Source organism: Pezoporus wallicus, unplaced genomic scaffold, assembly GCF_028554395.1.
Source record: "Pezoporus wallicus isolate ANWC-B61680 ecotype Strahan unplaced genomic scaffold, APGP_CSIRO_Pwel_v1 contig_13850, whole genome shotgun sequence".
Lineage (NCBI taxonomy): Eukaryota > Metazoa > Chordata > Aves > Psittaciformes > Psittacidae > Pezoporus > Pezoporus wallicus.
Window position 1 is genome coordinate 830,000 of NW_026635243.1, and position 26,776 is coordinate 856,775.

General features: G+C 58.5%; 1 protein-coding gene across 3 annotated transcripts in view; it reads left to right on the top strand.

Annotated features, from left to right (window-relative positions):
• Nucleotides 1-22,616, top strand: part of SGSM1 (small G protein signaling modulator 1) — a 29,972-nt gene extending 7,356 nt beyond the window's left edge. Inside the window, exons 3-26 of one of the 3 annotated variants that reach the window (XM_057413241.1) lie at nucleotides 2,184-2,259; nucleotides 6,646-6,808; nucleotides 7,489-7,641; nucleotides 8,147-8,214; nucleotides 8,544-8,689; nucleotides 9,097-9,228; nucleotides 9,656-9,780; nucleotides 10,374-10,441; nucleotides 10,838-11,001; nucleotides 11,438-11,567; nucleotides 12,635-12,814; nucleotides 13,816-13,954; nucleotides 14,306-14,370; nucleotides 14,556-14,701; nucleotides 15,008-15,136; nucleotides 15,717-15,899; nucleotides 17,861-17,932; nucleotides 18,613-19,191; nucleotides 19,311-19,435; nucleotides 20,730-20,812; nucleotides 21,115-21,224; nucleotides 21,451-21,547; nucleotides 21,899-22,066; nucleotides 22,469-22,616. In XM_057413241.1, coding sequence (XP_057269224.1) covers nucleotides 2,184-2,259; nucleotides 6,646-6,808; nucleotides 7,489-7,641; nucleotides 8,147-8,214; nucleotides 8,544-8,689; nucleotides 9,097-9,228; nucleotides 9,656-9,780; nucleotides 10,374-10,441; nucleotides 10,838-11,001; nucleotides 11,438-11,567; nucleotides 12,635-12,814; nucleotides 13,816-13,954; nucleotides 14,306-14,370; nucleotides 14,556-14,701; nucleotides 15,008-15,136; nucleotides 15,717-15,899; nucleotides 17,861-17,932; nucleotides 18,613-19,191; nucleotides 19,311-19,435; nucleotides 20,730-20,812; nucleotides 21,115-21,224; nucleotides 21,451-21,547; nucleotides 21,899-22,066; nucleotides 22,469-22,557 — 3,390 coding nt within the window. In that variant the 3' untranslated portion in view covers nucleotides 22,558-22,616. The remainder of the gene's footprint in view (nucleotides 1-2,183; nucleotides 2,260-6,645; nucleotides 6,809-7,488; nucleotides 7,642-8,146; nucleotides 8,215-8,543; nucleotides 8,690-9,096; nucleotides 9,229-9,655; nucleotides 9,781-10,373; nucleotides 10,442-10,837; nucleotides 11,002-11,437; nucleotides 11,568-12,634; nucleotides 12,815-13,815; nucleotides 13,955-14,305; nucleotides 14,371-14,555; nucleotides 14,702-15,007; nucleotides 15,137-15,716; nucleotides 15,900-17,860; nucleotides 17,933-18,612; nucleotides 19,192-19,310; nucleotides 19,436-20,729; nucleotides 20,813-21,114; nucleotides 21,225-21,450; nucleotides 21,548-21,898; nucleotides 22,067-22,468) is intronic. The other 2 variants (XM_057413224.1, XM_057413232.1) reach the window with 2 other exon arrangements.
• Nucleotides 22,617-26,776: the final 4,160 nt, after the last annotated feature.

Genomic DNA, 26,776 nt, shown 5'->3' on the forward strand with positions numbered 1-26,776 from the left:
TTAGGTCTGTTTGATCTATTGTGTTTAGTGTGATAACCTCAGTCAATACAGCGGGCTTTGGTTTGGGTTTTAATAGCAGTGAGTGTTTTTCCACTACACTGTGCCTCTTGGAAGGTTTTTCTCACTGCCTTGAGAGCACAGGTTGGCTGTGCTGGCTTGGCACCAAGTGCTCTATGGGCACTCCCTCACCAGCTGGTCCTTGGTCCTGCGGTAGCTGTGGCCACGGGTGTTGCATTGGAACAGTGAGAGGATGCTTGTGCCAAAGGTGGCTGGCAAACATTACACTGCTTAAATTGGAATATGTTAAACATTCAAACGAGAATATTAAAATCAGAGTTAAAAGCTGTGAAGCTTGAATGAGGATTGCAGTTACCCCCTTCTGTGGGGCTCAGCACATGGCAGCGGTACAAGGGACCAAACTGCATTGGGCATAATGAAACCAAGGGCTTGCTTCCCTCACCTCACCTTGCTGAAGGTGTCCTGGTAAGGGGCAGCTTCAGTTGTTGGCCACTTGCCACACTAAAGCACTGAGGGACCTTTATGGAAGCGGAGCCAGGAGCATTCCTGCAGCTGCAGCCGCTGCTGCAAGCACGAAGTTGGGATGGAGGAGCTGCAGGAGCTGCGTGGTGCTGTGCCGAGGGGAATACCCCAGTGCTCTGAGCCACCTGAGCTCCACATCCCAGTGGAGTGCTGCGAGTTCCTGACTCGCTGTCAGCCCATCCGAGCTGCGGGATGCAGGAGAAGTCAGGGCGCCAGTCCTGCTCCCCCAGGCACCCGGCGCATCGGAGCTGTGCCGTCCTGGGGGCTGCCCTGATGCCTTTGACATGCAGGGAGATGCTTTTGGCTTTAGACAGGTCTTTTTTCCTTAATCCATAGTCGCAAAAGGGTTTCCTTTCTGGAGCCGTCAGCTGTGCATAACTGACCTTGATTAGATCTTGCAGAGGAGTCGAATTCCCCAAATGATGCTCTTAAATGCAAGGTTTGCTTGGCCAAGGCTGGCCCGCCTGTTCTCTTTTCCTCCTCCTTGTGCCTTCAGAAGGAACATCCTGATAAGCAGAGCCGCTCTTCCACCCACATCTCTGCACTGTGAACCCTGTCCCCTGTAATTTCTGAAATCAGACAGTGAGAAGCAGGATGTTGCAGATGAGATCCAGGCACGCCAGCAGCTCTGTATTTAATAGGAAAGGCAGTTGGGAAGTGAATGTGTTGGGCAGATTTGGGGCCGTTCGTGGGGCCACCAGTTTAGAGCTGCCTCCTCCATTAACAGCACCAGCACTTTGTGAGCAAGGCGTGGGGACGACCTCTTGGAGCTGCTCTGCCCTCATCACAGGACTGTGATTCCCCCCCATCATCCATTAAGGGTGTTTCATGTGGGATCCCTCCCTGAGAGCCAAGCACCCTGAGCAGAATTCCCCCACCTGTGGGCAATGGGAGAAGCCGTTTGCATTGGGAGCAGTGGTCCTGGCCTCCTCAGGCTCCTCTGAGCAGCAGCCAGGGGGTCCTGTGAGCATCCCCCAAGGCCAGCAGCTCTGCAGCTGATCCCAGCTCCCATCTTGTGTCTGCAGAAGTTGCACTCCCAGTTTATGTGGGTTCCTATTTATGTTCTTCCCCGATTGTGCCCCTTTGACTCGTTGCACTGAAGTGGGTGCCCATAACGTGGTGTGAGCAGTGGAGGCTCGGGCGGGGGGGCAGCACCGATGGCACTGCTGTGCACGCAGCGTTCCTGGTCACGTTGGGTGCCAGGAGATCACTGGCTTTGGCACTGATGGGTGGTTACAGTCATTCAGGACGGCTGTCATGTGGCATTAGTCAGATCCATGTAAAATGAAGGAATATAACCATGCTGTGAAAGTGTGGAGACTTGGTTACCTTTGGTAAGGGATCTCTTACCTAAAGGATGCTGGATTCCCACACTTAGTTCTCTGCTCATCGTTTTCTTACTTGGAAGTTCCTCAAAACCAAACCCCTCTTTTGTTATACCTGACTTTTTGAAACAGCCACAAGCAAAGACGCTTTGGTTCTCCATGAGACCACACGAGCTGTTAGAGGCTGATAGGAAAGGCAGAGAGCAGAGGAGGCTTCCTTCAGACAGAGAACAAGCGGAGCATCTCCAGCACAGGCCTCCTGGCTCTGGTCTGTGGCCGTAGTTCAGTGTTTTCTCTAACGGGGCCTCTGTTCAACAGGTCAAACAGATCATGGAGGAGGCGGTGACGAGGAAGTTTGTGCATGAGGACAGCAGCCACATCATCTCCTTCTGTGGTGAGTGCCTGGTGGGGGCCGTTGGCACGGGCTGGGGCTGCAGCCACGCTGGGATCCAGGGCTGTGGTACCAGTGAGTCCTGGGGCACGGTGCAGGGCTGGGAGGTGGCTGGTGCTGGAGGGGGATGAGTTGTTGTGGCAGTGGTCTGAGTCGCTGAGGCCTTCACTTTGTGCTGTTCTGTGTCACGGGAGGCGGGACGTTGGCAGCGCGCGCTGAAGGAACACCACGAATAATGCGTTAGTTTTAAGTCTCTTGAGAAGCAATTCAAGAGAAATCTGAGCATTTCCTTGCTGTGACAGAGGAGGAGTTCATGGGAAGGAGCCTCCGGTCTGCCCCAGTGCGGGAGCAGGGAGGCTGGAGGGATTTCAAGGGGAGCTGCTGGGAGATGTGCTCTGATACGGTGCTGCTGTCAGGCTTGCTCCCCAGCAGCTGTGCTTCACACTCCACCTGCTTGCTTCATCTCTGTTGCTTCTTCGGGGGTGACAGCTTTGTGAGTGTGGAAGTGTTTCAGGATGGATCCATCAAAACCTTGGCACAGGCTTTCCTAAAAGCCTCCCGAGGAGCTGCTGCCTGCTGCCTGTGGTGTGCGTCTGGTGTGCGCTGCGCTCGCTGCTCGCAGTTAATGCCCAGGTAAAGAGGCTTCTTGAGCAGCTTCAGCCACCCAGTCTGCTGGGTCTACCTTGGGGGGGGTGATGATGTTAAACCTGGGCAGAAGCCAGTGGGTCTGATGCATGAAGTGCTTACCCTGCTGCCCCTTGGATGAGTGATGAGGTTGTGGCCCTGGGCATGGGACAGGCTCTTTGTGCCCCTCAGCAGCTGTCTGAGAGGTGGATGCTGGTTTTGGGAGACACAAATGACCAGTATGGAAGAAGAGTAGGTCCCTTGCTGTCCTCTGGCTCGGACATAGCCTCGTTCAATAGTGCCTTTGGTTTGGGACCTGTTTGTAACCCCTTCCGTGCAATGCCCTGTCCTGCCAGGCGCTGCTCTGGGGTGCTGTGGATATGGGAGCTGTTGCTGCTGCTGCTCACTGACAACACTGGGCAGATGCTGGAGGCAGTTTGCTGAAGGGCCAAGTGTTTTACCCACTTGTGCTTCCCTGCTTGCATGTGTGAGGTCAAGTGGCATCCCATTCCCATTGGAATTGCCCTCTTTGGGATGCTCCCTGACTTTTGCAAGGCAAAGATCCTATAGGGGACCGCTGATGGGAGCAGTTAGAGGCCCTGTAGCTCTGCTGGAGGAAGCTGTGGTCCCCCTGCCTGCTCCCCAGTTTTCCAGCTGTGGCTCCCATGTTATCTGCCTGGTGCCAGTGCTCCTTGCTCCCAGTAGTGTCTATGGCAGCACAGGGCAATGGCTGAGCATGCAGGCAGCAGTGCTGGTGCTGCAGAGCTCCGCCATGGAGCGCAGGTGATGCTGTGTCCTCCCTTGGCCTGAGCCTTCTGACCAGCCACGGCCTTCCTGCTCCTCCTGCTCCTGCAGGTCTGTAGGGAATCCCTGGGGCAGATTCCGGGCACTTCCTTCCTGCTGCTGGGAAACCCTCCCTGCTTTCCAAAGAGAAGCAGTGTTAAGGGGGGATGGATGCTGGCTGTCCTGGAGGGACCACTCCAGGTTTCTTGAAAGGGCAAAGCAAGAAACTCCCCTCTTGCCCTGAGGCTGAAGCTGCTGGGGAGCCTCTGCTGCAGCACCAGGAGCCTGGATGGCAGGTGAGGGGATGGCAGCCGGTGCCCCTCCGCAGCCTGGTGATCCTGCTGCGCCCGTGGCTCTCAGCAGAGCTGTTGCAGGCAGCTGCATGCCAGCACACCCAGCCCGGGGTCGTGGGGCTGCTGCTGGGCAGCGTGTGCAGGGGAACCAGAGCTCTGCGATGCACGGAGAGCTGAAGGGCAGCTTCTAATGTGGAGGCTGGGAGGTGAATGACGGGAGTGATGACAACTGCCTCTTGGAGCCGGTGCTCACCACCGAGGAAGGCGGTAGCATCCACAGACACAGGCACAGAACAGAAAGAGAAGGGAGCTGTGAGGTCCCCTTCCCTGCTTTGGAGAGCAGAGATGCTGCCGCCTTCCTTTCCTCCTCCCGCAAATGACGTGTTTGAGGCCCGCGTGCCTCTGTGTGCAGACCGGCATCGAAGGCGCCGAGCAGGCAGCAAGGTGTGACTCACTTTCTGCTTGCTGCGCGGCACGAGGCTTCGCAGCCTGCCATTATTTATAGGCTCCTGCGGCACGGGGCTGAGGCAGCCAGGCACGAGGGGCTCCGTGGCTCCTCCTGGGCTCTTCATGATGCTGCTGCGCTGTCGGTGGCTTCTGGTGTCTGCGCCTTGCGCTGCCGCTCTCTCCGGTGAGCGGTCTGTGCACCCTCCTCATGTCACAGCCCTCCAGGGCGTAAAGAACCTCCCTCCCCGCCAAGCAGAGCTCTGCCTTCCTCGCAGAGCCCTCCTCCTCCTCCTCCGTGCAGCCAGCGAGCCGCAAAGCCCTTCGATGAGAGCAGTGGCGTGGCAGGAAAGGGCAGCTGCCCGCAGCAGCCCCGCTCTGCCCCAGGGGAAGGGTTTGAAGCAGACAAACACGAGCTGGCATCTGTCACGTTCAGGCTGCCCTGGGATGCTGACGAGGAGCCGGCGGCGGGGTTGGGGGCCTGTGTGAGCCGAGGGCTCTGTTGTCCGTATCAGTGCTGCGCCTGCCTTATTGCTCAGTCTGAGTGGTTTGAATCGTGCCAGGGAGCTCGCAGAAATACCTTCAGTCTGTGGCCAGGAGTTTGGTGCTGAAGCCTCTAAGCCCTTGGGAAAGCACAGGAGACTTTTTCCTAAGGACACGGCACGTTTGCATGTTGTTTGCCCGCAGGAACGGAGTCCGGGGGAGGTTCAGGCCCTGGCGTTGAGCAGAGGTGCTGATGACCGCTGTGTCTTGCTGGAGCAAGCTGGGAGGCCTTTTGGCCATCAGGATGTGTCTCGCAGCGCCTCAGACGCTGCCTGCTCCGCGGTGAACTCAGGCATGGCACTAAGCAAGGCAGAGATAATGAGAGCATCTCGCTGCCCTGGGAGCTGATGTCGATGGGTCTGCATGAAATGGTTCTTTTTAACGTCTCCATAGAGCTGCTCAGCTGCGGGGAAAAAGCCTTTCCAGGCGAGAGGTGGATCAGCATCTGCTGGGCTGCTGCAGGGGGGCCTCAGCAGGGCTGGCTCTGGTCCTGGGTGAGGAGGGTGCTGGTGCGGCAGAGAGCATGTCAGACCCAGATCAATACCCTGCAGAGCTGTGGGTCTGTGTAGTTTTCCAGGGCTCTGATCAGCCTGTTTGGCAAGTCAGTGTTTGACACCAGGCATCCATCCTGAGCATCCCAGGGGACTCCAGCAAACAGATTGTGGTGGAGCCTTGACGTGTGCGCATCTTTCTGTGGAGTCATCACCATCACCATCGCTGGCAGAGCCAGATCCTGGGCTCCTGCTCTCCATGGAGCCGGGCAGGGAGCTGAGCACTCGCTGTGGTTTGTGCCTGCTGCGCTCACCAAACCACAGCCCCTGTGCAAGGCTTCGCCTTAGTGATGTGCACAGCAGAGAGAGGGACTCGTGTGCTGAGTGAGCAGAGGGACCTCAAGTCTGGTGCCCCTCACGATGACCCTGTGGAAGTGGCTCCAGCCACGCTGCTCTGCCGGGACCACCACAGGGATGGTGCTGGCACAGAGCTGGCAGCAGGATGCCACCTCCGGGCGTGCTGGGGTTCTCCAGCGTTAGCATCGATCTGTTTGCAGTGAGGGTGTCTTGTTTGGGACCAAAGGCTGGGAGCACAGCGCTGCGAGTCCCTTCTCTGCTCTGCTTTCATGAATGGGCAAAGTGCTCTGAGAAGCCCTGAGCCTGCTCAGTGCTGGTGGTGGCATGGAAGTACCACCTGTGTGGTCTGAGAGCTGCACATCCCTGGGTCATCACCAGCCCTGTAAGGTGATGAAATGTTGGTTGGTCAGGTAAGAGAAGGAGCCAAGCCAACCCTACCGACTGGTCCCTCAGGTGGTTTCATGGAGACCCTGGATCTACTTCAGCAGGCACAAGTGAGCCGTCCTTTGCAGTGCTTACATCTTGGCACATCCACAGCTCCACAGTTCACGTGTGCTCCCATTAAGGCTTCGCCAACCTCCGTTTTTCTTCTGTTTTGCACCGCTAAAGCGGTGCCTCTGTTCAGCAGAACCGATGCCCCTGCAGGCAGAGAAGCCGCGCTGCTCTCTGCTGCTTGCGTCCGAAGGCATCTGGGTTCCCTCATCTGCTTGGGCAGGAGCGGAGCATGGCACCGGTGTCCTCCTGGGAAGCGTTTCTGCTGTGGAGTAAGGGCACGGCGGCAGCAGGGGAGCAGTGCTCGTGATGGGAGCTCCAGCTCCTGCTGCGCCCGCGGTAACGTCCTTGCTCTGTTGCAGCGGCGGTGGAGGCCTGCGTCTTGTTCGGCTTGAAGCGGCGGGCAGCAGGGTTCCTGCGCAGCAACAAGATAGCAGCTCTCTTCATGAAGGTGGGAAAGAGCTTTCCCCTGGCAGAGGAGCTCTGCAGGAAGGTGCAGGACCTGGAGCAGCTCATCGAGAACGCGTAAGGCACCAGCACTGCTGTTAGCCCTCGGGTCGCTGCGGTTTGGGCGCTGCTGTGGGTGGCGGTGTCCAGCTTGAGCCTCTGCAGGGGGAATTGTTCCTTCGGTGGAGCAGGGTCCTGACCTGGGATTTGATACCCTGACTGAGCTGGTCGATCTTTTAGGATGCTGTGAGCTGCAGTTGTAGTTTAAGCCGGGATGGACAAGTTCTTACTTCCTCGTGCTCAGGGACAGCTCATCCCGTTTGCTCCTGCGCTGTCACAGCTGATGGACCAGAGCACTAAGCCAGCTGGAACCAAATTTGGCCTGCCTCGGTGTGCAGGGCTTGAACCTGCAGTAATTCAGCTTCTGCTTGGGAATTGCTTACTCATCCTTGGACAGGAACCAGGGAGATGGATGGAGCAGCTACCTGGGGGGCAGGAAGCTTCACGCTTGTAAAGTGCTGTCCTCAGGCACCAGTGGAAAAGGAGGGTGGGCTTGGAGGACTCTGCTGAGGCAGAGGCTTGTTTGAAGGTGCCTGCACAGTGGGAAACTGATTCAGTGAAGTCAGCGTTCGGATACAGATGTGGGTCTTTGGGAGCAGGGGGTGAGACAGAGCCCTATTCCCCTCAGGATGCCAGGAGTGCCCTGGGCTCCTGCAGTGCTCGATGATGTTGTTGTCTTTCCCCTTGTACCCCTAAAGACGAAACCAGGTCCAGGGCATCCCGGAGAACGTGCGCAAGATGCCGAAGCTGCCCAACCTGTCTCCTCAAGCCATCAAGCACCTCTGGATCCGCACGGCCCTCTTTGAAAAGGTCCTGGATAAAATCGTCCATTACTTGGTAGAAAACAGCAGGTGAGGGCTGGCACGGGACAGCCAATGGCTCATCCAAACTCACTACCAGCATCTGCCCCTCTGATGGTGCTCGAGGTGCTGCTGGCTGAGCTGTGCCCGAGTGGGCCAGAGAATGGGCCAGACCGGTTGCTGCTCTGTGCCCACCACAGGGACTCTGATACCTGCTGCTGGTGGCCACCGTACGCTCCCTCAGTTAAAGACAGGCCACACTTGCTCTGCTTATGGCTGGGTTGTCAGGGACTGCCATGTCCTTGTCTTCTGGAAGCTGCTTGCTGGGGAGCTGTCATCTCCAGTGCTGGGGGTGTTCTCTTAGGAGATGGTGGCCCTTGCGATGTGCTGCTGTTCACCAGGAGCTGCACAGCCAGCAGAAACCGCCCCTTAAGGGCTTCTTGCCCTCTCACTGTCGAGGAATGATACAGAAAGAGAAGGGCATCACCGTGATTTAAAAGCATTCTGTAGTCCCAGGGGGTTGAAACGCTACAGATCCTGCTTTTCTTCCTTCTAGTAAGTACTATGAGAAAGAAGCTCTCCTGATGGATCCTGTGGATGGGCCAATTCTCGCCTCTTTACTGGGTAACACTTTCCTCTTTACCCTACTTCGGCAGCTTGCTTTCCAAACCCGTGTTCCCAGTCCTGGTGCGCTGCCCCGCCGGGCCACGCACAGGGATGGAGAGTGGCAAGGCTGAGCTTGCCCAAGCCGCGGTGGTGATGCTGGGCAGGAGGCAGGGCCGAGGCTGGGGGCTGAGGAGCAGCGCGGTGCCGCAGTGCCCGTGTCCATCGGGCTGGGGCTGCCCAGCCCCTCTGGGTTCCCTGCTCTGTGGTGCCCCCGGGCTCGGCAGCTCCGGGAGCTGACAGGCACGGGGCAGCCCTGACGGTTCCCTGTTGGTGATCTCTCTGCGCAGTGGGGCCCTGCGCGCTGGAGTACACCAAGATGAAGACCGCCGACCACTTCTGGACAGACCCCTCCGCGGATGAGCTGGTGCAGAGGCACCGCATCCACAGCTCCCACTGCCGCCAGGACTCGCCCACCAAGCGCCCGGCGCTCTGCGTGAGTGTGGCAGGGCAGCTCCTCGGCTCTTCCAGCCCGGAGTGCTGGGAGCAGGGGCTGTGGAGACTGGGGGATCAACAGGGTGCTGCATGCGGGGCGGGGGGGGTCTGCCCTTTGAGAGCATCGTGTGTGAGCAGCTGAAGTCTGCTCTGTTTATTGCACACAAAAGCCACTCCTGGGGTTTCTCTAAGTACAGAACTGAGCTTGGCCAGAGCCAGGAAACCTTTTAGAGGTCACAAGGGAAAAGTAAAGGGTGAAGGTTGGGCTGTAAGGTCTTTTCCAGCTCTGTCATTCCGTGGTTTCCAGCAGCCACTTTGTAAGCCAGGAGGGAATGAGCTTCAAGAGAGCTTTGTGAAAGGAAGAGGTGTCTGTGCTCAGCTCACATTTGTAGGTGGATCTCTTTCCAGATCCAGAAGAGGCATTCGAGCGGCAGCATGGATGATCGGCCGTCACTGTCTGCCAGGGACTACGTGGAGTCGCTGCACCAGAATTCCCGAGCCACCCTCCTCTATGGCAAGAACAACGTCCTGGTGCAGCCAGTGAGTACCTGCGGCGGCAGCTGCCCTGTAAAATGCCCTGCTCCCCGCCTGTCCCAGGGAGATGTGATGGAGGAAAGCACAGGCTCATTGTTGCCCTGCGAAGGCAGTGGCTGGACTGGGTTTGTTGGGCTCCTCCCGAGTGGAGCGGCAGAGCTCTGCTCCTGTCTGAGTGCAAACAGGCTCCCTGCCTGCTTATTGCAGTCAAGTGAGGTGCAAATGGCTTGTGTGGAGCTGCTGTGCCTCGGGCTCCTCTCCAGCCTCCTCAGGAGGTGGCCTGGGGGCTCTGCTGAAGGCTCTGCAGGGCCACGCTGGGTTTCTCTCTTGGAAACCCGAAGTGCTCAGAGGCTCAGGAGCTGGGTGATGCTTCGTGCTCCTGGCGTCTTCCAGCCCGCTCTCACCAGCTGCTTCTCTCCTTGTGTTCCTCAAGCGAGATGACATGGAGGCGATCCCGGGGTATCTGTCCCTTCACCAGGCTGCAGACATCATGGCACTGAAGTGGACTCCCAACCAGCTGATGAACGGCTCCGTGGGGGATCTGGACTACGAGAAGAGGTGACTGGTTCCCAGTGCGTGGGGCAGAGGAGAGGGAAATGACCCCCGGTTCAGGGCTTGGATCTGGTGTCCAAGCCCATCACTGAGTGTTCCCCATGGCTGCAGAGCAAAACAGTCATCCTGGAGTCTGTAACAGGGGAAGGGATGGGGAAGGGGGCCTGAGGTGGGAGAGATGAGCTGCAGGAGGTGGGGTGAGCTGCAGGAGGTGGGGTGAGCTGCAGGAGGTGGGGTGAGCTGCAGGAGGTGGGGTGAGCTGCAGGAGATGGGGTGAGCTGCAGGAGGTGGGGTGAGCTGCAGGAGGTGGGGTGAGCTGCAGGAGATGGGGTGAGCTGCAGGAGGTGGGGTGAGCTGCAGGAGGTGGGGTGAGCTGCAGGAGGTGGGGTGAGCTGCAGGAGATGGGGTGAGCTGCTGTGCTAGTGTTCTGGAGGGACGTTGTCACTCAGGTTGGCTTCGTGGCAGCCGCTCTGCTGCTGGGACCTCATCCTTTCTGTGGCTTCCCCAGGGTAGCTGGAGGCAGGATGTGGAGCTGATGTGAACGGAGGCAGAGCCTCTTGCACCCCTGAGGCTCACAACTTCCTCTCTCTCTGTTCCAGTGTGTACTGGGACTATGCCATGACTATTCGCCTGGAGGAGATCGTGTACTTGCACTGCCACCAGCAAGGTAAGGCTGGAGCCAGGGTGCTGAAGGGTGCTGGCACCCTGCACTTGCTGTTATCTCTGGGGAGTGCATGCATGGGGATGCTTCAGCTGAGCTCCAGCGCAGGTATCCGGAGGTCTGGGTGGCCACCACTATGTCAGCGTTGTAGGGGAGCCTTTAAACCAGCTCCTTAGCTGGGAGGTGCTCCACGCAGAGCAATGCCCCATCAAGGGATCCAGGCAAGCCTTCTCCAGGCCTCCAGACTTACAATGGACTTGGAGATGAATCCAGACAAGGAAGAGTCTTCCTTCCCCCTACCAGAAGGACAATTCCCTCAACTTGCTTGCCTGCCCCCGCATGTTTGACCCGGGATGTGTCCCTCATTCATGCCTCTCTTCTCTCTGCTGTCACTGTTAATAGTAGACAGCGGTGGAACGGTTGTCTTGGTGAGCCAGGATGGGATTCAGAGGCCTCCGCTGCGCTTTCCCAGAGGAGGGCACTTGCTGCAGTTCCTGTCCTGCCTGGAGAACGGGCTCCTGCCCCACGGGCAGCTGGATCCACCCCTCTGGTCACAGCGGGGAAAGGTAGGCACCCGAAACCAGGCTTGTTCCGAGCCCAGGGCACTGCGGGCTCCTGCCGGGGTTCCCTTGTGGAGTGTCTGGGAGCAGAGACGACGGGGAGGACCCTCGGCCCAACATTGGTGGCTTCTGGTTTGAAACGACCCCGAAGCTAAGGAAGATGGGATGGAATGTGTCAGTTTGGTTGAGCTCATGGCCGCGACCAACTAAACAGACCCTCCAGGGCAAATCAGAAGGGAGATGGTGCTGGCCATGGGGTATCGTAGCTTCGGTTCTCACGGAGCTGGCCGTGCTGCGTGGTTGTACATACTGTGTGCCCAACCCAGGGGCTGCTTCAGCACGGGGAAGGTGCAGACCTCATCCAGGACAGGAGTGTGGCAAGCGAGGCACTGAGCACGCTGACCCATGGGGTGGCTTGTGAAATCAGGTTTTGTTCCCCTAGGGAAAGGTGTTCCCCAAGCTGAGGAAGCGAAGCCCACAGGGCTCCTCTGAGTCTGCCTCCGACAAGGAAGACGATGAAGCCACGGATTATGTTTTCAGGATCATCTACCCAGGGACACAGGCTGAATTCGGTGAGTGCAGGGGCAGTGTTCTGGGTGGGTTATCATGGGGTGCATGAGCAGGCAGGGTGCAGCACTGACGGGCGCATGGCGCATCGTGCCAGGAGGTGGCTCCAGGGCAATGGGCTTTGCTTGTAGCAGTGCTGCCTTTAATCATGTATGGGCTGGGGTTTATTTGTTTTAACCTTTCTTTTGCTGGGGAGTCCTTCACTGCAGCTGCACAAGAGGCCACAAGGAGGAAATCCTTGCACATCATGTCAGTAGGAAGGGGCACTCTGGTCACACTCCTTGGGGGTCACTGTTCACCATCACAAGCCTCCAGGGCTGATTCATCTCTTGCTATCCCCAGGCCAGGTCAGCAAGTGCTGCATTAGATCCATCTGTTCCTTCTGCAGTGTAAAGGAAGGTCAACAGCACCTTGTCTGGGTGTTGCCAGGCTTGAGCCGTGTCTCTTCACTCCCTGGCTCACAGGGCAAAGGAGAGGATGCTGCTGGATTCACCAAACCAAATGCCTGGTTGGGAATGATGTGAGCAATGTGCTCGCTGAAATGACTGTGCATTTGTCCTCACTCTTCTGTGGGATGCCAGTTTCTGACTTCTGGGAGCATCGTGGGTGACTTTGCAAGGGGGAAACCAAGAGTGAGATAGAACTTGTGGAGGGGTTTTTAAAAGCTACAAAATTGGATCAGGAACTTGTTCCTGTAATTTTGAGGCTGGAAGGGAGCAATCGCATCTCCTGTGACTCCTCCATAACGTCAGTTAAGGTTATACTTAGTTCTCCCTGCCTTTAGCTGACTAACACAATTCAGTGAGTCAGATCAAGATCTGATTGAGGCTAAAACACCAGATGGAGATGCTCCTTTCTTCAGCTGCCTTTTGATCTACCCCTTAATTCCATGCTGGGGGCCAAGGCTTCAGTGAAATGAATTGCTGCAATCTCCTCAGCTGGCATCATCCAAGCCTGCGAGGTTCCTGTGGACCTTCCCGGAGGGGGTGGACCTGCATCAGTTCTCTCTTCTCGGTGGATTCTGCCTTTATCCCCTTTGATTTGTGCCTTTGTCCTCTCTCTGTGTCTCTAGTTCCCATTAATGGCCATTTTCAGCCGTTCCTCGCCTCTGTGATCTCCATCAGTGCAATGAGAGGGAGGAGCACAAGGACTGCAGCTGCGAGCGGGATGGTGGTGACCCCTAAGTGGTTTCTGAGGCTCCCCATCACGTCCCGACCTCCCTTTGGCCCTCTGGGGACCGCTCGGTGTCAGTGTGATGCGGCTGTTGTTGGTGTCCGGTGCTGCTGCTCGCCTGTGTTGTCACTTGGCAGTTCCTGACTGTCACCAACCCCTCAGCACCGGCTCAGAGGGGAAGGGAAGAGGCTTTCCCGGGGATATTTCAACGTCTTTCTTGCCAGGATCAGTTATTCAGCATCACAAACAGGGAGCCGGTGAGAGCCAGGCTGAGGGGGGAACCTGCTCCCATGTGGAAGATGGAATTTCTGCCATGATTTCATTTCCAAGGAGGAGTCAGACGGATTATTCTTCATTCTTCTTCCTCCATCCCACAGTTCACCTTCTCCTAGGGAGGCCCAAGAGTGAAGGGCAGGAGCTATTCCAGGCAGGACAGCAGCCAAGCTGCTCAGCATGACCCACGTGAGGCAGTACCTGAGCTGCGTCCAGGGCCCCTGAAATAGCACTTCTGAGTTTCAGCAGGGATTTAGCAAGTGACAACAGGAAGAGCTCCTTGCTCCTGCTGTCCCGCTCAGCCTCGTCATCAAATCTTTCTCTCTTGTGTGATTTGGATGCTCCCTTCTTTCCTTGCGTCTTGGATGGGATCTGAATGCTTGAGAGATGGGAGCTTTTCCCTTCCAGTGACCCACTCTTCCTGGGACAGCAGCTGATTTCACTCCTGTTTCTCCTCATCTGTGTGTCACTTATTGCAGCCCCTTCCCCTCAGTCCCCGTGGGTTGGGTGTTTGTTCCCCGCCATGGTCAGCACACAGCAGCTCAAGATGAGCTTGCAGAAGGCACTGTACTTCTTAGCAGATGATTCTTGCTCTCTTTAATCAATCCTCTTTGTTTCCTTCCCTTTCTGCTGAGCTCCCCAGTGCTGGTGCTGTCATTCCCTGCTCTGGGTCCTACCTGGTGCCTGGAGCCTCCTTGCATGGATGGGATGCTGCAGCTGCTGCTCAAAGCTCTCCTCTCTGGCCTCCTGTGCCTCGCCTGGGGGCAGCGCTGGCAGCACCCGATGCTCCTCTCTCTGCCCTCGCAGCGCCCCAGGACCTGATGGACGCGCCAGGCTCTGCTCTGCCTCCCATGTGGCAGCCCAGCACCCGCAAGTCCTCCTGCTCCTCCTGCTCCCAGAGCGGCTCCTCCGACGGTGGACCAGGCAACGGCTGCAGCCACGAGAGGTACAGCAGCAGCGCCGCTCGCTTTGGGAGCCGCAGGGAGCATGGGGCAGGGGAGCGGGAGACAGCTCAGGTGCTGGCCAGGCTGGAGCTGGCGCAGTGCAAGTGCTGCCTCCAGCCTCAGGCTTGGCTTGGCTGTGCAGGGGCCAGTGGGATGTGTCCAGGCTGAAGTGGGGCTCGGCGTCTCAGCTGCTCTGGGGCCGTGTCCTGCCAGCAGGAATTGCTGCTCTCAGGCTGAGCAGAGGGCCGGTGGGCACCTCTGAAGGCAAAGCTGGAGCAGTCAGATCAAAGCAGGGGTTCGGGGAGCACACGGAGCGTTTCCTCTCCTCCCGTCCGATGTGTTTGTATTGGCAGAGCTCCGCTGAAGCTCCTGTGTGACAACATGAAGTACCAGATCCTCTCCCGGGCCTTCTACGGCTGTGAGTACTTGTCACATCCGTGACGCCTTGAGATGCGTGGTGGGCACGGCACGAGCTCCTGGGATCCGGGCTAGGAGCGGTGCTGAGGGTCTCTTTCCGGGACCCTCAATCAGAGCTTCCTCCTGCTCTGCATCCTCGCTGCTCCTCGGGTTCTGTGGCTGAATGTTTGCTTCGGCCCGGCGCAGGGCTGGCCTATTGCAGGCACCTCTCCACGGTGCGCACCCACCTCTCGGCGCTGGTGAACCACAACATCGTGTCCCCTGATGTGCCCTGCAGCGCCAGCTCGGGGCTGACCGTGGACATCTGGCAGAGATACCTGCAGGACAGCACGGTAGGGCCGGTCCTCCTGGGATATACCTGCTGCGGGGGGCTTGGGAGCTCCTGGGCGCTGGGCAGCATCGCTTCAGCGGTTGTAGCATCGTCACTTGAGCGGGTTTGGTGGCCGCTTCCTGGCCAGGCTTTCCCAGGATGCGCGCCCACAGGGGCCTCTGGCTCTACTGAAGCCCAAGCAGAGATCTGAGGGGTCACGTGCAATGAACGGGCAGTGATCCTGTGGGGCTCAGCGTCTGGGCAGTGCTCGGGGTGGAGGGGCTGTGCGCCTGGCTGCGCCTGCGCTGACTCGGAGCTCTTCCCACAGAGTTACGAGGACCAGGAGCTGCTGCGGCTGATCTACTATGGTGGGATCCAGCACGAGATCAGGAAGGCTGTCTGGCCCTTCCTGCTGGGCCATTACCAGTTCGGGATGACAGAGGCAGAAAGGAAGGAGGTTGGTGTGGGTACAGGAGGGGATGGGGACGCTCAGCAGCCTTGTGCATTGCATTGCTGTGCTCTGGGCACTTCACAGCTTGAAGCGTCTCTGTGCCAGAGCTCACCCTGTGAACTCACTGGGTGTTGTGTCCCTTTGTACTGCGGTGGTAGGAGGTGGGAGAAGGACCTGGGGAAGCAGGAATCGATAGGAGCAAGCTCGGGCTCCCCGTGCAGCTGCTGGTTGGTTGTGTCCCGACATAACCAGGCCGGGAGGAGAGGGGTGGTCATTTTTCCATCCTGATTTTGCAAGGTTTTGTGGGTCAGGCTCTGGCTGGCACTGCGCAGATCGCAGCATCTCAGAACCCCAGGCTGGAAGGGACCTCAGGGATCATCTGGTCCAGCCTTTCTAGGCCGGACCCTCTGCATCCCGTCCGCATCCTTTTTGCACAGCAGGGGCAGAGATGGGTGACCTGCATTTAGCCACGGTTCATACAGGCGTGCACGTCCCTGTGCAGGGCTGCTGGGGGTGCAGGAGGGGCTGGTTCCGGGCTCCTCCAGGGCAGCATTCCCAGCGCCTGTGTCCGATCCCCCGTCCGCAGGCGGACGAGCAGACGCGCACGTGCTACGAGCACACCATGGCGCAGTGGCTGGGCTGCGAGGCCATCGTCCGCCAGCGGGAGAAGGAGTCGCATGCGGCTGCCCTGGCCAAGTGCTCCTCAGGGGCCAGCCTGGATTCCCACCTCCAGAGGATGATGCACAGGGACTCCACCATCAGCAACGAGGTGAGGGCGCGGGCAGGGCTCTGCTCACCCAGCTTCCTGTTGGCCTCTGCTATGGGGTACCTGGTCCTTGCTCGCCCTCCTTCCCTGCCCCGTGTCCGCCTCCACACCTCATCGCTCGCTGCAGTCCATGCAAGTTAGACTCGGGGCTTTCTTACCCACCTTTCATGTGCTCTTGCAGCGTTCAGAAGCGGGAGGAGGCATCTGCCATGGCATGACTGCCGTTTCCACAGCGTGTGGTGCTGCCCTGACCATGAGGTTTTGGTCTGAGTGGTGTACTGGGGGTCGAACAAATGTGCTTTGGTTCTTGCAGCAGCACTGACCGGGTCTGCACCCGTGCTGGGCACAGAGGCCCTGGAGGCAGGCGTGGAAGGGAGGAGAGGGCAGGGGGTCAGGCAGGGAGGAAGATGACGTTTCTGGCACTGAGGGGCTGTGAAAGAGCCAAGTGGAGTCTTGGCTCCCTTCTCCATGTTCCTTTTTCTGCCGGCACCCAGCTCCATGGGTCTGGCTTCCAGCAGTGCAGCGAGGAGCCAGATCCAGAGCCCACACCAAGGGGTGTGGGGGGAAAAGGCTGCTAAAGGAAAGGCCGCCCTGGGAACAGAGTCCAGGGAGTGTTTCCGTGTGGGTTTTACCCTTGGAAGCAGAGCAGCGCAGCTCAGCGGTGCTGGGTTATTGACCTCGAGCTGCCAGAGCGGGGCCAGGCTGGAAAGGGCTCGGTAGGTGCAGCTCCGGAGTCCTCTGGTTTCCTTTGGGGTTGCTTTGGGAAAGGGATGAGCTCAGTCCAGTGTGGGTTACACAGGGGGAGATGGAGGAAGGCAAATCTGAACCAGGGTCTGTGTGCAAGAGCTGATGGCTCAGCTCTGCAGGGCACGGGCAGAGGGGGCTGCACCCTGTGAGGGGGCTGAGGCTGTGGCTGCCCCATCCCTGGCAGTGCTCAAGGCCAGGTTGGACACAGGGCTTGGAGCAAGCTGCTCCAGTGGAAGGGGTCCCTGCCTGTGGCAGGGGTTGGAGCTGGGGGAGCTTTAAGGTCCCTTCCAACCCAAAGCATTCCCGGATACTGTGACCCCCGTGGCATCTCTGCTGCTGTTGGTTCGTGTCCACCTCTGCCTGTGCTGGGAAGGGAGCTGCCGGAGTTCCACACACAAAAGTTCTCCCTTTTCCCATCTCACCCTGACGTTTCCTGTTAGCAGCCGCTCCCCTGGCCATGGAGGAAAGCTGTCGCCCTTCCTCTGTGCGCCAGAGCCCTGCCCAGTGAACACCCACAGCACGAGGCTGGGGCAGCTCCAGCTCACAGCGCTCTGAGAGCCCTATTGTTTGTGCCTGATGTCCCTGCATCCCGAGCCCCATGGGCTCCTGTGCCGGGATAAGCCTGGCACTGGGATGGCTTGGATGACAAGGGGGCTGGTTGCCCAGCGGGAATCCATGGGGCAGAGCAAAGCCCAACCCTTCCTCCTGTGCTTCAGCTGGAAGCCAGAACAGGGTGCAGTTGGCTTTTAGAGGGTCAGCCTCAACGGAGTCTGGCTTTAAACATCAGTATTTGTCCTTTAAGAGAAGTAAAAAGCCATTAATGTGCTCGGAAGGGTGGTTTATGGGCTGTGACTTCGTGGTTTATGTGAACCAGGATGGGGCGAGCTGTGATGCTGCCAAATTAGGACAGGGGGTTGTAGGAATCTGCTCTCCAGGAGGCAGCATGGGCTCTCCAGGGGCCAGAAGGAAGCGGTTCCCTCAGACTCACACGTGCTGGCTTGGCCTTTGTCATCTCCAGCAGGCCCTCAGTGGGAGGCTGGGGCAGGGCGCTGGGCTTGGGGCTGATGCGCCGGGCAGAGCTGGGTGATGTGAACGTCTCGCATGGGTCAAATGCGGGAGGTTATGGGGTGCGTTTTCACCTGCTCTGTGCCCACCTCTGCCAGCCTGGCCTCTCCCCGTGCCCTTTGCCTTTTCATGTCCTCTTCCCTCCCTTTCAGTCCTCGCAGAGCTGCAGCTCCGGCCGACAGAATCACGCCCGGCTGCAGAGCGACTCCAGCTCCAGCACCCAGGTGAGCAGCAGCAGCAGCCCCGTGTCCCCCCTGCTCCTTGAGGCCACCCAGCAGCCTGCGGTGCTCAGCCCCAGCTTGGGCAGCTCAGTGCCCACGGTGGTTTCTGGGGGGGGGGGGAGTGACTCCCAGCACCCTCTGGTGCCACCCAGCTCAGAGCCACGCGGTGCCGGTGGTGGGTGATGCTCACCAGCCTGGGCTTGCGGGACCAGCCCCGCTGTGGCCTTCACACCTGAGAGCCCTGAACTGCTCCCTGTGTTGGTGGCCGTGGGTTTAACCAGCGTGGGGGGATGATGCTGTGCTGCGGAAAGTGCAGTCCTTCGGAGCCGGGGCTGTGGGCTCTGAGCTGTGTAAATCATCAAGCACTGACCTGCCACAATGCAGGCAGGGGAGCCTCAAGGCTGAGGTGTGCCCACGTGTCCTCCAAGGCTGGTTCAATGGGGCAGAGCTGGATGCTCAGCTGGACTTGTCTTTCACTACAGCAAAGATGCGGAGCCGCAGCCAGGCACAGCGCTGGCAAATTAAAATGCCCTCAAGTCCTCTGGGACTTGCTTGTAGGAGCCCTGTGCGTGCAGAGCAAATCTTCCTCCTTCCCCGCTGCTGCCTGAGTGCAGCTCCTGGGGCCGTAATGCCGTGTTCCCAGCAGCGTGCTGAGCACGGGGGCTCTTTGCCCTGTGTTGCAGGTGTTTGAGTCTGTTGATGAGGCGGAGCAGCCCGAAGCGGACGCTCAGCTGGAAGATGGCAAAGCGAGCAAGATCCCCAACGGGACCGTGCCCAACGGTGCCTGCTCCCCGGACTCCGGCCACCCCTCGTCCCAGAACTTCTCCATCGCGTCGGGGTTCTCCGAGCGCAGCTTCAGCAACGAGGACAGTGCCCTGGAGACCACCAAGTCCTCGGCCAGCTCTCAGGGAAAGGCGGGGGGCTCGGATGCGCCAGCCCCGCAGGACCCCGATGGGGCCCGGCAGGAGGAGAAGCTGCAGGGCCAGGACAGCCTGGAAGGGGAGTTTGGCAGCGGTGGAAGCGCGGACTTTGTTCCGGTGAGCTCCTCGGGGGTCCTGCGTGATGGAGACCGTGTGGCCCTGGCCGTGGTAGAGAGCTGGGCACACAGCGAAGCTGAGAAGCAGAGCTTGGTGGAGAGTGAGGACAACCTCTCCGAGGAGCCGGAGATGGAGAGCCTGTACCCGCAGCTGGACTCCCTGCCTGCAGCTGATCTGGCCACCAGTGGAACGGCTGCCGTCTCCTCGACGGGTGTCACCTACTCGGTGAGCGTGGGCTTGTTCCCTGCGTGGGCCCGGCCTCGCTCTCTGCTCCCTGTCCCCCCTGCAGCTTTCTTCCCGGTTTCCATTTAAAACCCAGCCAGCTTTGTGTTTGCTTTGGGCAGGCAGAGCTCCTGGACATGTACACGGTGAACCTGCACCGCATCGAGAAGGACGTGCAGCGCTGTGACCGCAACTACTGGTACTTCACCCCCGCCAACCTGGAGAAGCTGCGCAACATCATGTGCAGGTGGGAGCTGTGGGGCCGGGGGGGGCACGCAGGCACTTCTCAAAGCCCCTCTCCAGGTTTTGGGGGAGAATCCCCTCCCTGAGCTGCTGCTCGTGCTCTGGGGGTGCAGCCCAGCACATGGGGAGGTGGTTCTGGGCTCAGGTGCACACTGCTGGGTCAGGGGGAGCTTGTTATCATCCCCTCCCCATCCCAGAACTGGGCCACAGCCCCAGGACCCCGCAGTTAGCACACTGAGGAGCCCAGCATCCTGCCCTTTGTGTCTTGGCCTAAGCAGAGGCTCCCTGGGGATGCTCAGGCGTTCTGGACCTGGTGCAGCCCAACTGCTCCCTGGAATGTGTCTGGAAAACGCGATGAGGATGAGCCTGCAGAGCTGTGGTGCTAACGAGGGTGTGCCTGAAGCCACCGAGTGCTTAGTGCCTGCCCGGGCCCAGCCATCCCAGGGGATCTGATTCTCTTTGCTCAGGCCCTGTGACTGAGGGGTTGCTGTGTGACGTTCAGCAGCTCAGAGCAGCGAAGGCTGAACTGTCCTTCCTCATCCTGCAAACATGAGGAGAAGCTGCTGTTCCATGGGAGCCATCGCTCCGTCTGACAGCCAGGCTGGAGATCTCTGCTGGGATAAGGCCCACGGTGCAGCAGACGTCGGAGGGGGCGGGCTGGGAAAGATCCTTCCCTTGTGCCAGCAGTGGATGCGAGCCCTTTTGCAGCACGTTTTGACTTGCTACCAAATATGGGAAGATATCCACAGGCTGGTTGCTTCCTGGGACATGGGGTCCCGGGAGGGGAAACGGGAACGTTGGGAAGACAGGGGCAGGAGGATGAGTTGAGGGGGAAGATGAGAATGAGAGGTGAATTCACACGCTGTCAGTCTGGACGACAACCCCACCCTGCTGTGCTTTCTGATTCCGCTCTTCCCCACACCGATTTCCATGCAGTGGCCATGGCACAGCCCTGGATCAGCGCCATGGCCATGGGCTGTGCCAGGCATGGCTTCTTAAAGTCACCACGGGAACTTAACCATAGAATCCCAGGTTGATTTGGGTGGAAGGGACCTTAAAGCTCCTCCAGCTCCAACCCCTGCCCTAGCAGGGACCCCTTCCACCGGAGCAGCTTGCTCCAAGTCCCCGTGTCCAACCTGGCCTTGAGCACTGCCAGGGATGGGGCAGCCACAGCCTTGTGCTGGTGGCAGCATGCAGGGAACGCCGGTGCCCTGGGAACAGAGGCAGGTTAGGAAGCGAGGCGTCGGGCTGTGGCATGGGGAGGGCTCATGGGCCACCTTTCCTGCTCTCTCCCACAGCTACATCTGGCAGCACATTGAGATCGGCTACGTGCAGGGGATGTGTGACCTGCTGGCCCCTCTCCTCGTCATCCTGGATGATGGTGAGTGGGTGCCTCTGCTTTCCCTGGACCTTCGTGGCAGCACAGGGCTCTGGTGCTGTGCTGGTGGTGACCCTTTGAGCTGTCCCGTGCTCAGAGGTGTGAAGCAGCAGGATTCCATTTGTGTTGGTGCTGAGTGACTCCCAGGAGCCCAGCCTGGGCACAGTGTGTGCTTGTCGCAGCCTGAGCTGCCTGTCCCTGGGCTCTGTGTGGAGCGGGAGGGATGTCCCTGCTGCCCGTGGGTTGTGGTGGTGAGGATGCAGCAGCGTCCCTGCAGCCCCAGTGACGGTCTCTTCCCCGCACAGAGGCTCTGGCCTTCAGCTGTTTCACTGAGCTGATGAAGAGGATGAATCAGAACTTTCCCCATGGAGGAGCCATGGACACCCACTTTGCCAACATGAGATCCCTGATCCAGGTAACAGGGTCCCGGCACAGGGACACAGCCTCAAACCAAGGCTGGTCTTGGGATGGGGGTCTCATGCAGTGGTGGGGAGCAGGAGGCTGTAGAGTCAGCCTGGAGTAACGAGTACCAGGACTGCGAAGCTGGGTGGAAGCTGCAGTGGGACCAGAGGAGAGCAGGCAGGGGCATGGCTGCTGCCTCCAACGTGCATCATTGAGTTTCCTTTTGCTTTCCTCGTCAGATCCTGGACTCGGAGCTCTTTGAGCTGATGCACCAGAACGGTGACTACACTCACTTCTACTTCTGCTACCGGTGGTTTCTCCTGGACTTCAAGAGAGGTGCGTGCTGAGGCAGCAAGGGGCGAGGGAAGGCGAGGTCTGCGTGCCCTCTGCAGCTCCGCTTGTCTGAACTCGACCGCATGCTCCTGGTTTGCTCTTCCCTGGTAGATGTGGGGCTTTTCTGTGTGGATGCAGAACCCGCTCTTCCAGAGCGGCTGGGTTTGCGTCCTGAGCCTGCGCCACGCGCTGCAGCCGGGAGACCTGTCCCTGGCATGAGTCGCTTATTGCTTCCACCAGGAACAGGTTCCGGTGGGAAGGAACCCCCAGCATCTTCCCAGGGCTGCTGTTGAGTCAGGGTGGTTGTAAAGCCAGGCTGGTGCAGTCACTGCTGGGCTTTCTCCTGTGTTACAGAGCTGGTGTACGATGATGTCTTTGCCGTCTGGGAGACCATCTGGGCAGCTGCACACGTCTCCTCTGCTCACTACGTGCTCTTCATAGCCCTGGCGTTGGTGGAAATGTACCGGGACATCATCCTGGAGAACAACATGGATTTTACAGACATCATCAAGTTTTTCAATGGTACAGCTGCGTCCTCCCGGGCAGCCACGCGGGTGTAGGCAGCACGTGTCCGGCTGTAGACAGTCATCTGGGCCATACTGGTGTATGTTACAACAGAGCTCTCCTTGCTGTGCTTGATGGGAGCTGTGGGCACAGGCTGTGCCTCCTGCGGGCAGTAATCACCCCCAAAGGAGTCGTTAGTGATGGCTCCTCAGGTGTCTGTGAGGGATGGTGCTTGGGAACTTGGGCAGGGATCTGTGGCTTCAGCTCCTGCTGGGAGCTCGGGGCTGGGGGGCTTCGCGGGACACGGGGTGCTCCTCGGGACACGGGGTGCTCCTCGGGACACAGGGTGCTCCTCGGGACACGGGGTGCTCCTCGGGACACGGGGTGCTCATATCTATCCTCCTCCTGTCTGTGTTCCAGAGATGGCCGAGCGGCACAACACCAAGCAGATCCTGAAGCTGGCTCGGGACCTCGTCTATAAAGTCCAGACTCTGATCGAGAACAAGTGAAGGACAGGGGGAAGGCGAGATATCCAGACAAGGAGCCGGGACGCCCCTCCAATGCTTCCTCCCCTTCTCCTCCTCCTCCACGTGCCATGCCTGTGGATACAAGGTAGTTGGACACATGCTGCTGTCTAAGCTGGAAGTACCCTTAGCTCTCCACGTGCTGTGTTCAGTGTTAGGTCCAGTGCTCCTGGCTCACGTCTTCGCAGCCGCCTTCAGTGACTTAACCAAAGATCTGTGCAAGTGCATCTCAGTGCTGAGGACTTGCTTTGGGAGCACCCAAAACCAGCACCCAGGCAGAGCTGGGGCTGTGGGAGCTGCCCCCATCCCTGGGGCTGCCTTGGGCTCAGCAGCCTTTGCTGCAATGGGATGGAGCTGCTCCTTGGGCAGGCGCTGCCCCGTGGCACCAGGAACCAGCCCCACAAGCCCGGTGCTGCCAGTGCTCAGTTTGTGACCAACATCACGAGGTTCTGCCAGTAACAGAGGGGCTTGGATCACAGAAATTCCCCTTTGATCTGGTCCCTCAGCGCATCCCCTGTAGGGTTATTTTTAGGGCTCCGTTCTCCCCCTGGGGGTTTTACATTGTTTGTTACTGCAGCATCCGAGCACACGGGAGTTTCAGCTCCGCATGGGTTTTCAGAAGAGCTCCAAATTCAGCATTGGGCTTTTCTGTCAAACCCAGCTTCTCCGATGCTCTCTGAACACCGGAAAATCTGGTCCCAGCCTCCTCTGCGAGCTCTAGACCCGAGGTTTTCTTACCTGCCTTACTCGAGCTGCTCATGGTAGGAGGCTGGTTCCTCTGTTAGGGGAGAGCTCCTCGGTGGGCAGGTCAGAGCTTCTGGGGGGGTCTGTCCTCACCTTCCCTCTGAAGGTGCCTGTCTCCTCTGCTCATTTAAGGACCAGCTGCTCCAAGCAGGACAGTGCAGCCAATCCCCTGGGTGCCTGTGGGGTTTCTGCGTGCTTCTGGGCTTGGCTTCAAAGGCCCTTACATCCACCGTAAGTCTCCAGTGAGGTCTTGGTGGGCTTCTTTCAATGCCTGTGAAGAGGAAAATAGCCCGAGGTCCCTGAGTGGGCTCTGCTGTTGGAAGATGCCCTTCTGTGGCCCCTGCATGAGGTGCCTCTCCAGCCCTGCCAGTGTGCGAGCAGGGATGCCCGTCGTGCTAGGGCTGCGCTAAGGAGGGTTTGGATTCATTCTTCAACTCAGGTACAAACACTAAAGGCAAAGGAGAGGGGTGGGTGCTTGGTAGCTCTGGTGCAGCCAGGGAGGCTTTGCGATGGCCGCAGGGCTGCCGGGAGCCGTGCTCGCAGCAGCGGGGAAGGGGCTGGGTTCTTGGCTTCTTGCTCTCAAGTTTTGCTGCAAAATCCGTGTTCCCCTCCATGAAGTGTGTGATGTGTGGTGTGTGTGGGGTGTGTGGTGTGTGATGTGTGGCGTGTGGTGTGTGTGACGTGTGTGACGTGTGTGACGTGTGACGTGTGTGACGTGTGTGACGTGTGACGTGTGTGACGTGTGTGACGTGTGACGTGTGTGACGTGGTGTGTGGCGTGTGACGTGGTGTGTGGCGTGTGACGTGGTGTGTGGCGTGTGACGTGGTGTGTGGCGTGTGACGTGGTGTGTGGCGTGTGTGATGTGTGGTGTGTTGTGTGTGATGTGTTGTGTGTGGTGTGTGATGTGTGTGTGCACGTTCTCCTCCCCTCTGCAAGGTAAGGCCCTGCTCTTCTCTTGCTGCTGGTGTGCTGCTCCCCCGAAGGGGAAAGGGGCCCTTCCCTCTCTGGAGCATCTGTCTGTGCCGTGTTCTGTACTTAGTCGTGGCACGTGTCAGCCGTTCCATGCAGGAATGAAGAGGGATGTGGATCTGCAGGAGGGAAGGCTGCAGCTGCAGAGCAGCTCTGGAGCGTGCTGAAGTGGTTTGCAGCTCCCCAGCAAACCGGCTGCTCCTTCTGTAGTGCAGAGAGCCTGCAGCTGGGAGATCCAGGGGCCAGCAGCACAGACTGAACCCACTGGAGGCTGCAGCGATGGGGAGCCTTTCCTTCCCCATAACCCCAACAAGCAGATGTGTACCAGCGATCTAGGAGATCTCTTGAAGCAGTTGTCTGCATTAAGTCTCCCAAGAGCGCTTGGTCTGCAGCAGCAGAGGGAGCAGAGGCCCCTGAGCTTCAGCTCTGCACTTGGTGTGGGAATCTTCCCTCTTTCCACAAAGCAGGGTGCAGGCTGTGCCTGTTCCCTCTGCCTCCCGGCACAAGCATCCCCTGCTCCAACGGGGAAGGGAAATGCTCCCTCCTCCCCTGTGAGGGACCAGAACCAACAGGTGAGCTTACACAGTCTTACCAGGCAGCATCGCTGACACTTTACCTTTCAAGCTCCTGTTTTAATTCCTTGGTTTTCACACAGAGAAAGCCAAGACATTCTGCACCATATTTGCTCTGTGTTGACCGAGGGTGTCTCTGGGCCGCTCAATAGCAGTGTCTTTTGAGTAACTTCTGGGGCAAAGAAGTCTTTATTTCTTGGTTGTTCTTTACTGTGTGTCCTTGTACACTGGAGTACGTGGGTGTGCTTTGTTATGCAAATGGAGATCTATCTTTTCAATGTTCTTTCCAATATCTTGTAAGTGTTTACCAGAAAAGTGTGTCTATATGATATCTATATATATGGTATAGAGAGAAATATGGGAATTAAGCGGGTTATTTTTTGAGGGGGGTGGGAGGGAGAAGAACTCTTTTGCTTCTAAGAACTGTGTGGTTCCTATAGCACCTACTCCATGATGTGCCAATCTGTCACTGTCCCTGTACTGTGAGAGTTGTTCTGGTACAGCAGCAGGAGGCTCAGAGCAGAGCCCCCATCATGACCTCAGCCTGGGTTTAGTTCTGACCTTAAAACTGGGAAAGAAGAAAGAGAGGGGGAAAAAGCATTGCAAAAGCCTTTGTTTGAGCAGTGGGGCTGAGTTCCACTGAGCAGACCTCTGCTGTGCCAGCCCTGGGATTAGCTTGTGCAAGGGCAGTTGCAGGGTTGAGGCTTGGTGTGGGTTGCAAGGAAATGGGATAGTCCCAAGAACACGGTCTGTCATTTAACGTGGGAGTGAAGTCATTCTGCCCCGCAGCTGATCAGACCTCTGGTTAGGAAAGAGGAATGGCATGATCCGGACAGAGGAGCTGATCCGCTCTCCTGGCTGCAGGCACTGCTCCAGTGCACTGCTCTGCTCCAGCTCCTACACAAGCCAGTGAAAACCATCTGCTCCCCATGCTCCCCTGAGAACTCGGGTCTGAGCCCAGAGGTGCAGCTCTGTGCAGGTCTGAGGGAGGAGACGTGAGCACTTTCCATGCCCTGCAGTGGTGGATGGTTCCCTATTGCCCACCCTGCCGGACCCTGGCCACGCTGCCCGTATAGGAGCAGGCAGGACAGGACCAGGCTGTGGCAGTCCCTGTGCTCTGCTCTTCCCCAGCCCCTGTCCATGCGTGATCCCAGCTTGCTCTGAGCATCAGCTCCGCAGTGGCAGCTCTGCTCCTTGCTGGCCACAGGTTTAGGTGCTTGTGGAGACCTGGTGTGCAGCAGCACCAGGAGCCTGGGGCTCAACATCTATTTGATGGTTAAAGCCTGCTAAATTTAAGCACAGGTTTTCATTGTGCAGCTGCTCGTGGCCCTCCTGCCCCGCTCTGCCCCTCTGCTGGGATGAAGCTCTGTTGTGGGCTCCTGACAGTGAGGATCCCATGGCCCTGTGGGACACGCAGCTCTCCCAGCTGTGCTGCCACAGGATCGTGTTTACCACAGCGGGAGAAGCCCATGGCAGGGGAATTCTTGCCCTTATACAGTCATCTTGTCTGGCTCCTTGGGGAGAGGAATGGCTCATCCCAGCGGCTCCGTGCCGCTGACATCCACCCCCTGCAATGGCACTGCAGGCTGGGACTATCTTTAGCCTGGTTGCTCTGTTCTGGGGGACCAGGGACTGGAGCTGCTGCCCCTTCTGACTCGAGGCGGCTGCATCCTGCCCCTGGGCGCAGCATCCCACTTGTCCCAGCCCATGTTCCCTGCTCCGGGTGGCTCCAGACCGAGCTGGAGTGAAGGATGGGCATGGGCTGAGATGCATTGCACCCGTGCTGAGCATCCTCAGAGGCATGAGGGATTCACTTTATGAGCTGCTCAGCTCACAGTTATCTTGGTATCTTAAATATAGTGAAAGTCCCAGTGCCATGTTCCCCGAGGGTGTTACTGATGGATTCCCTGTCTGCATTT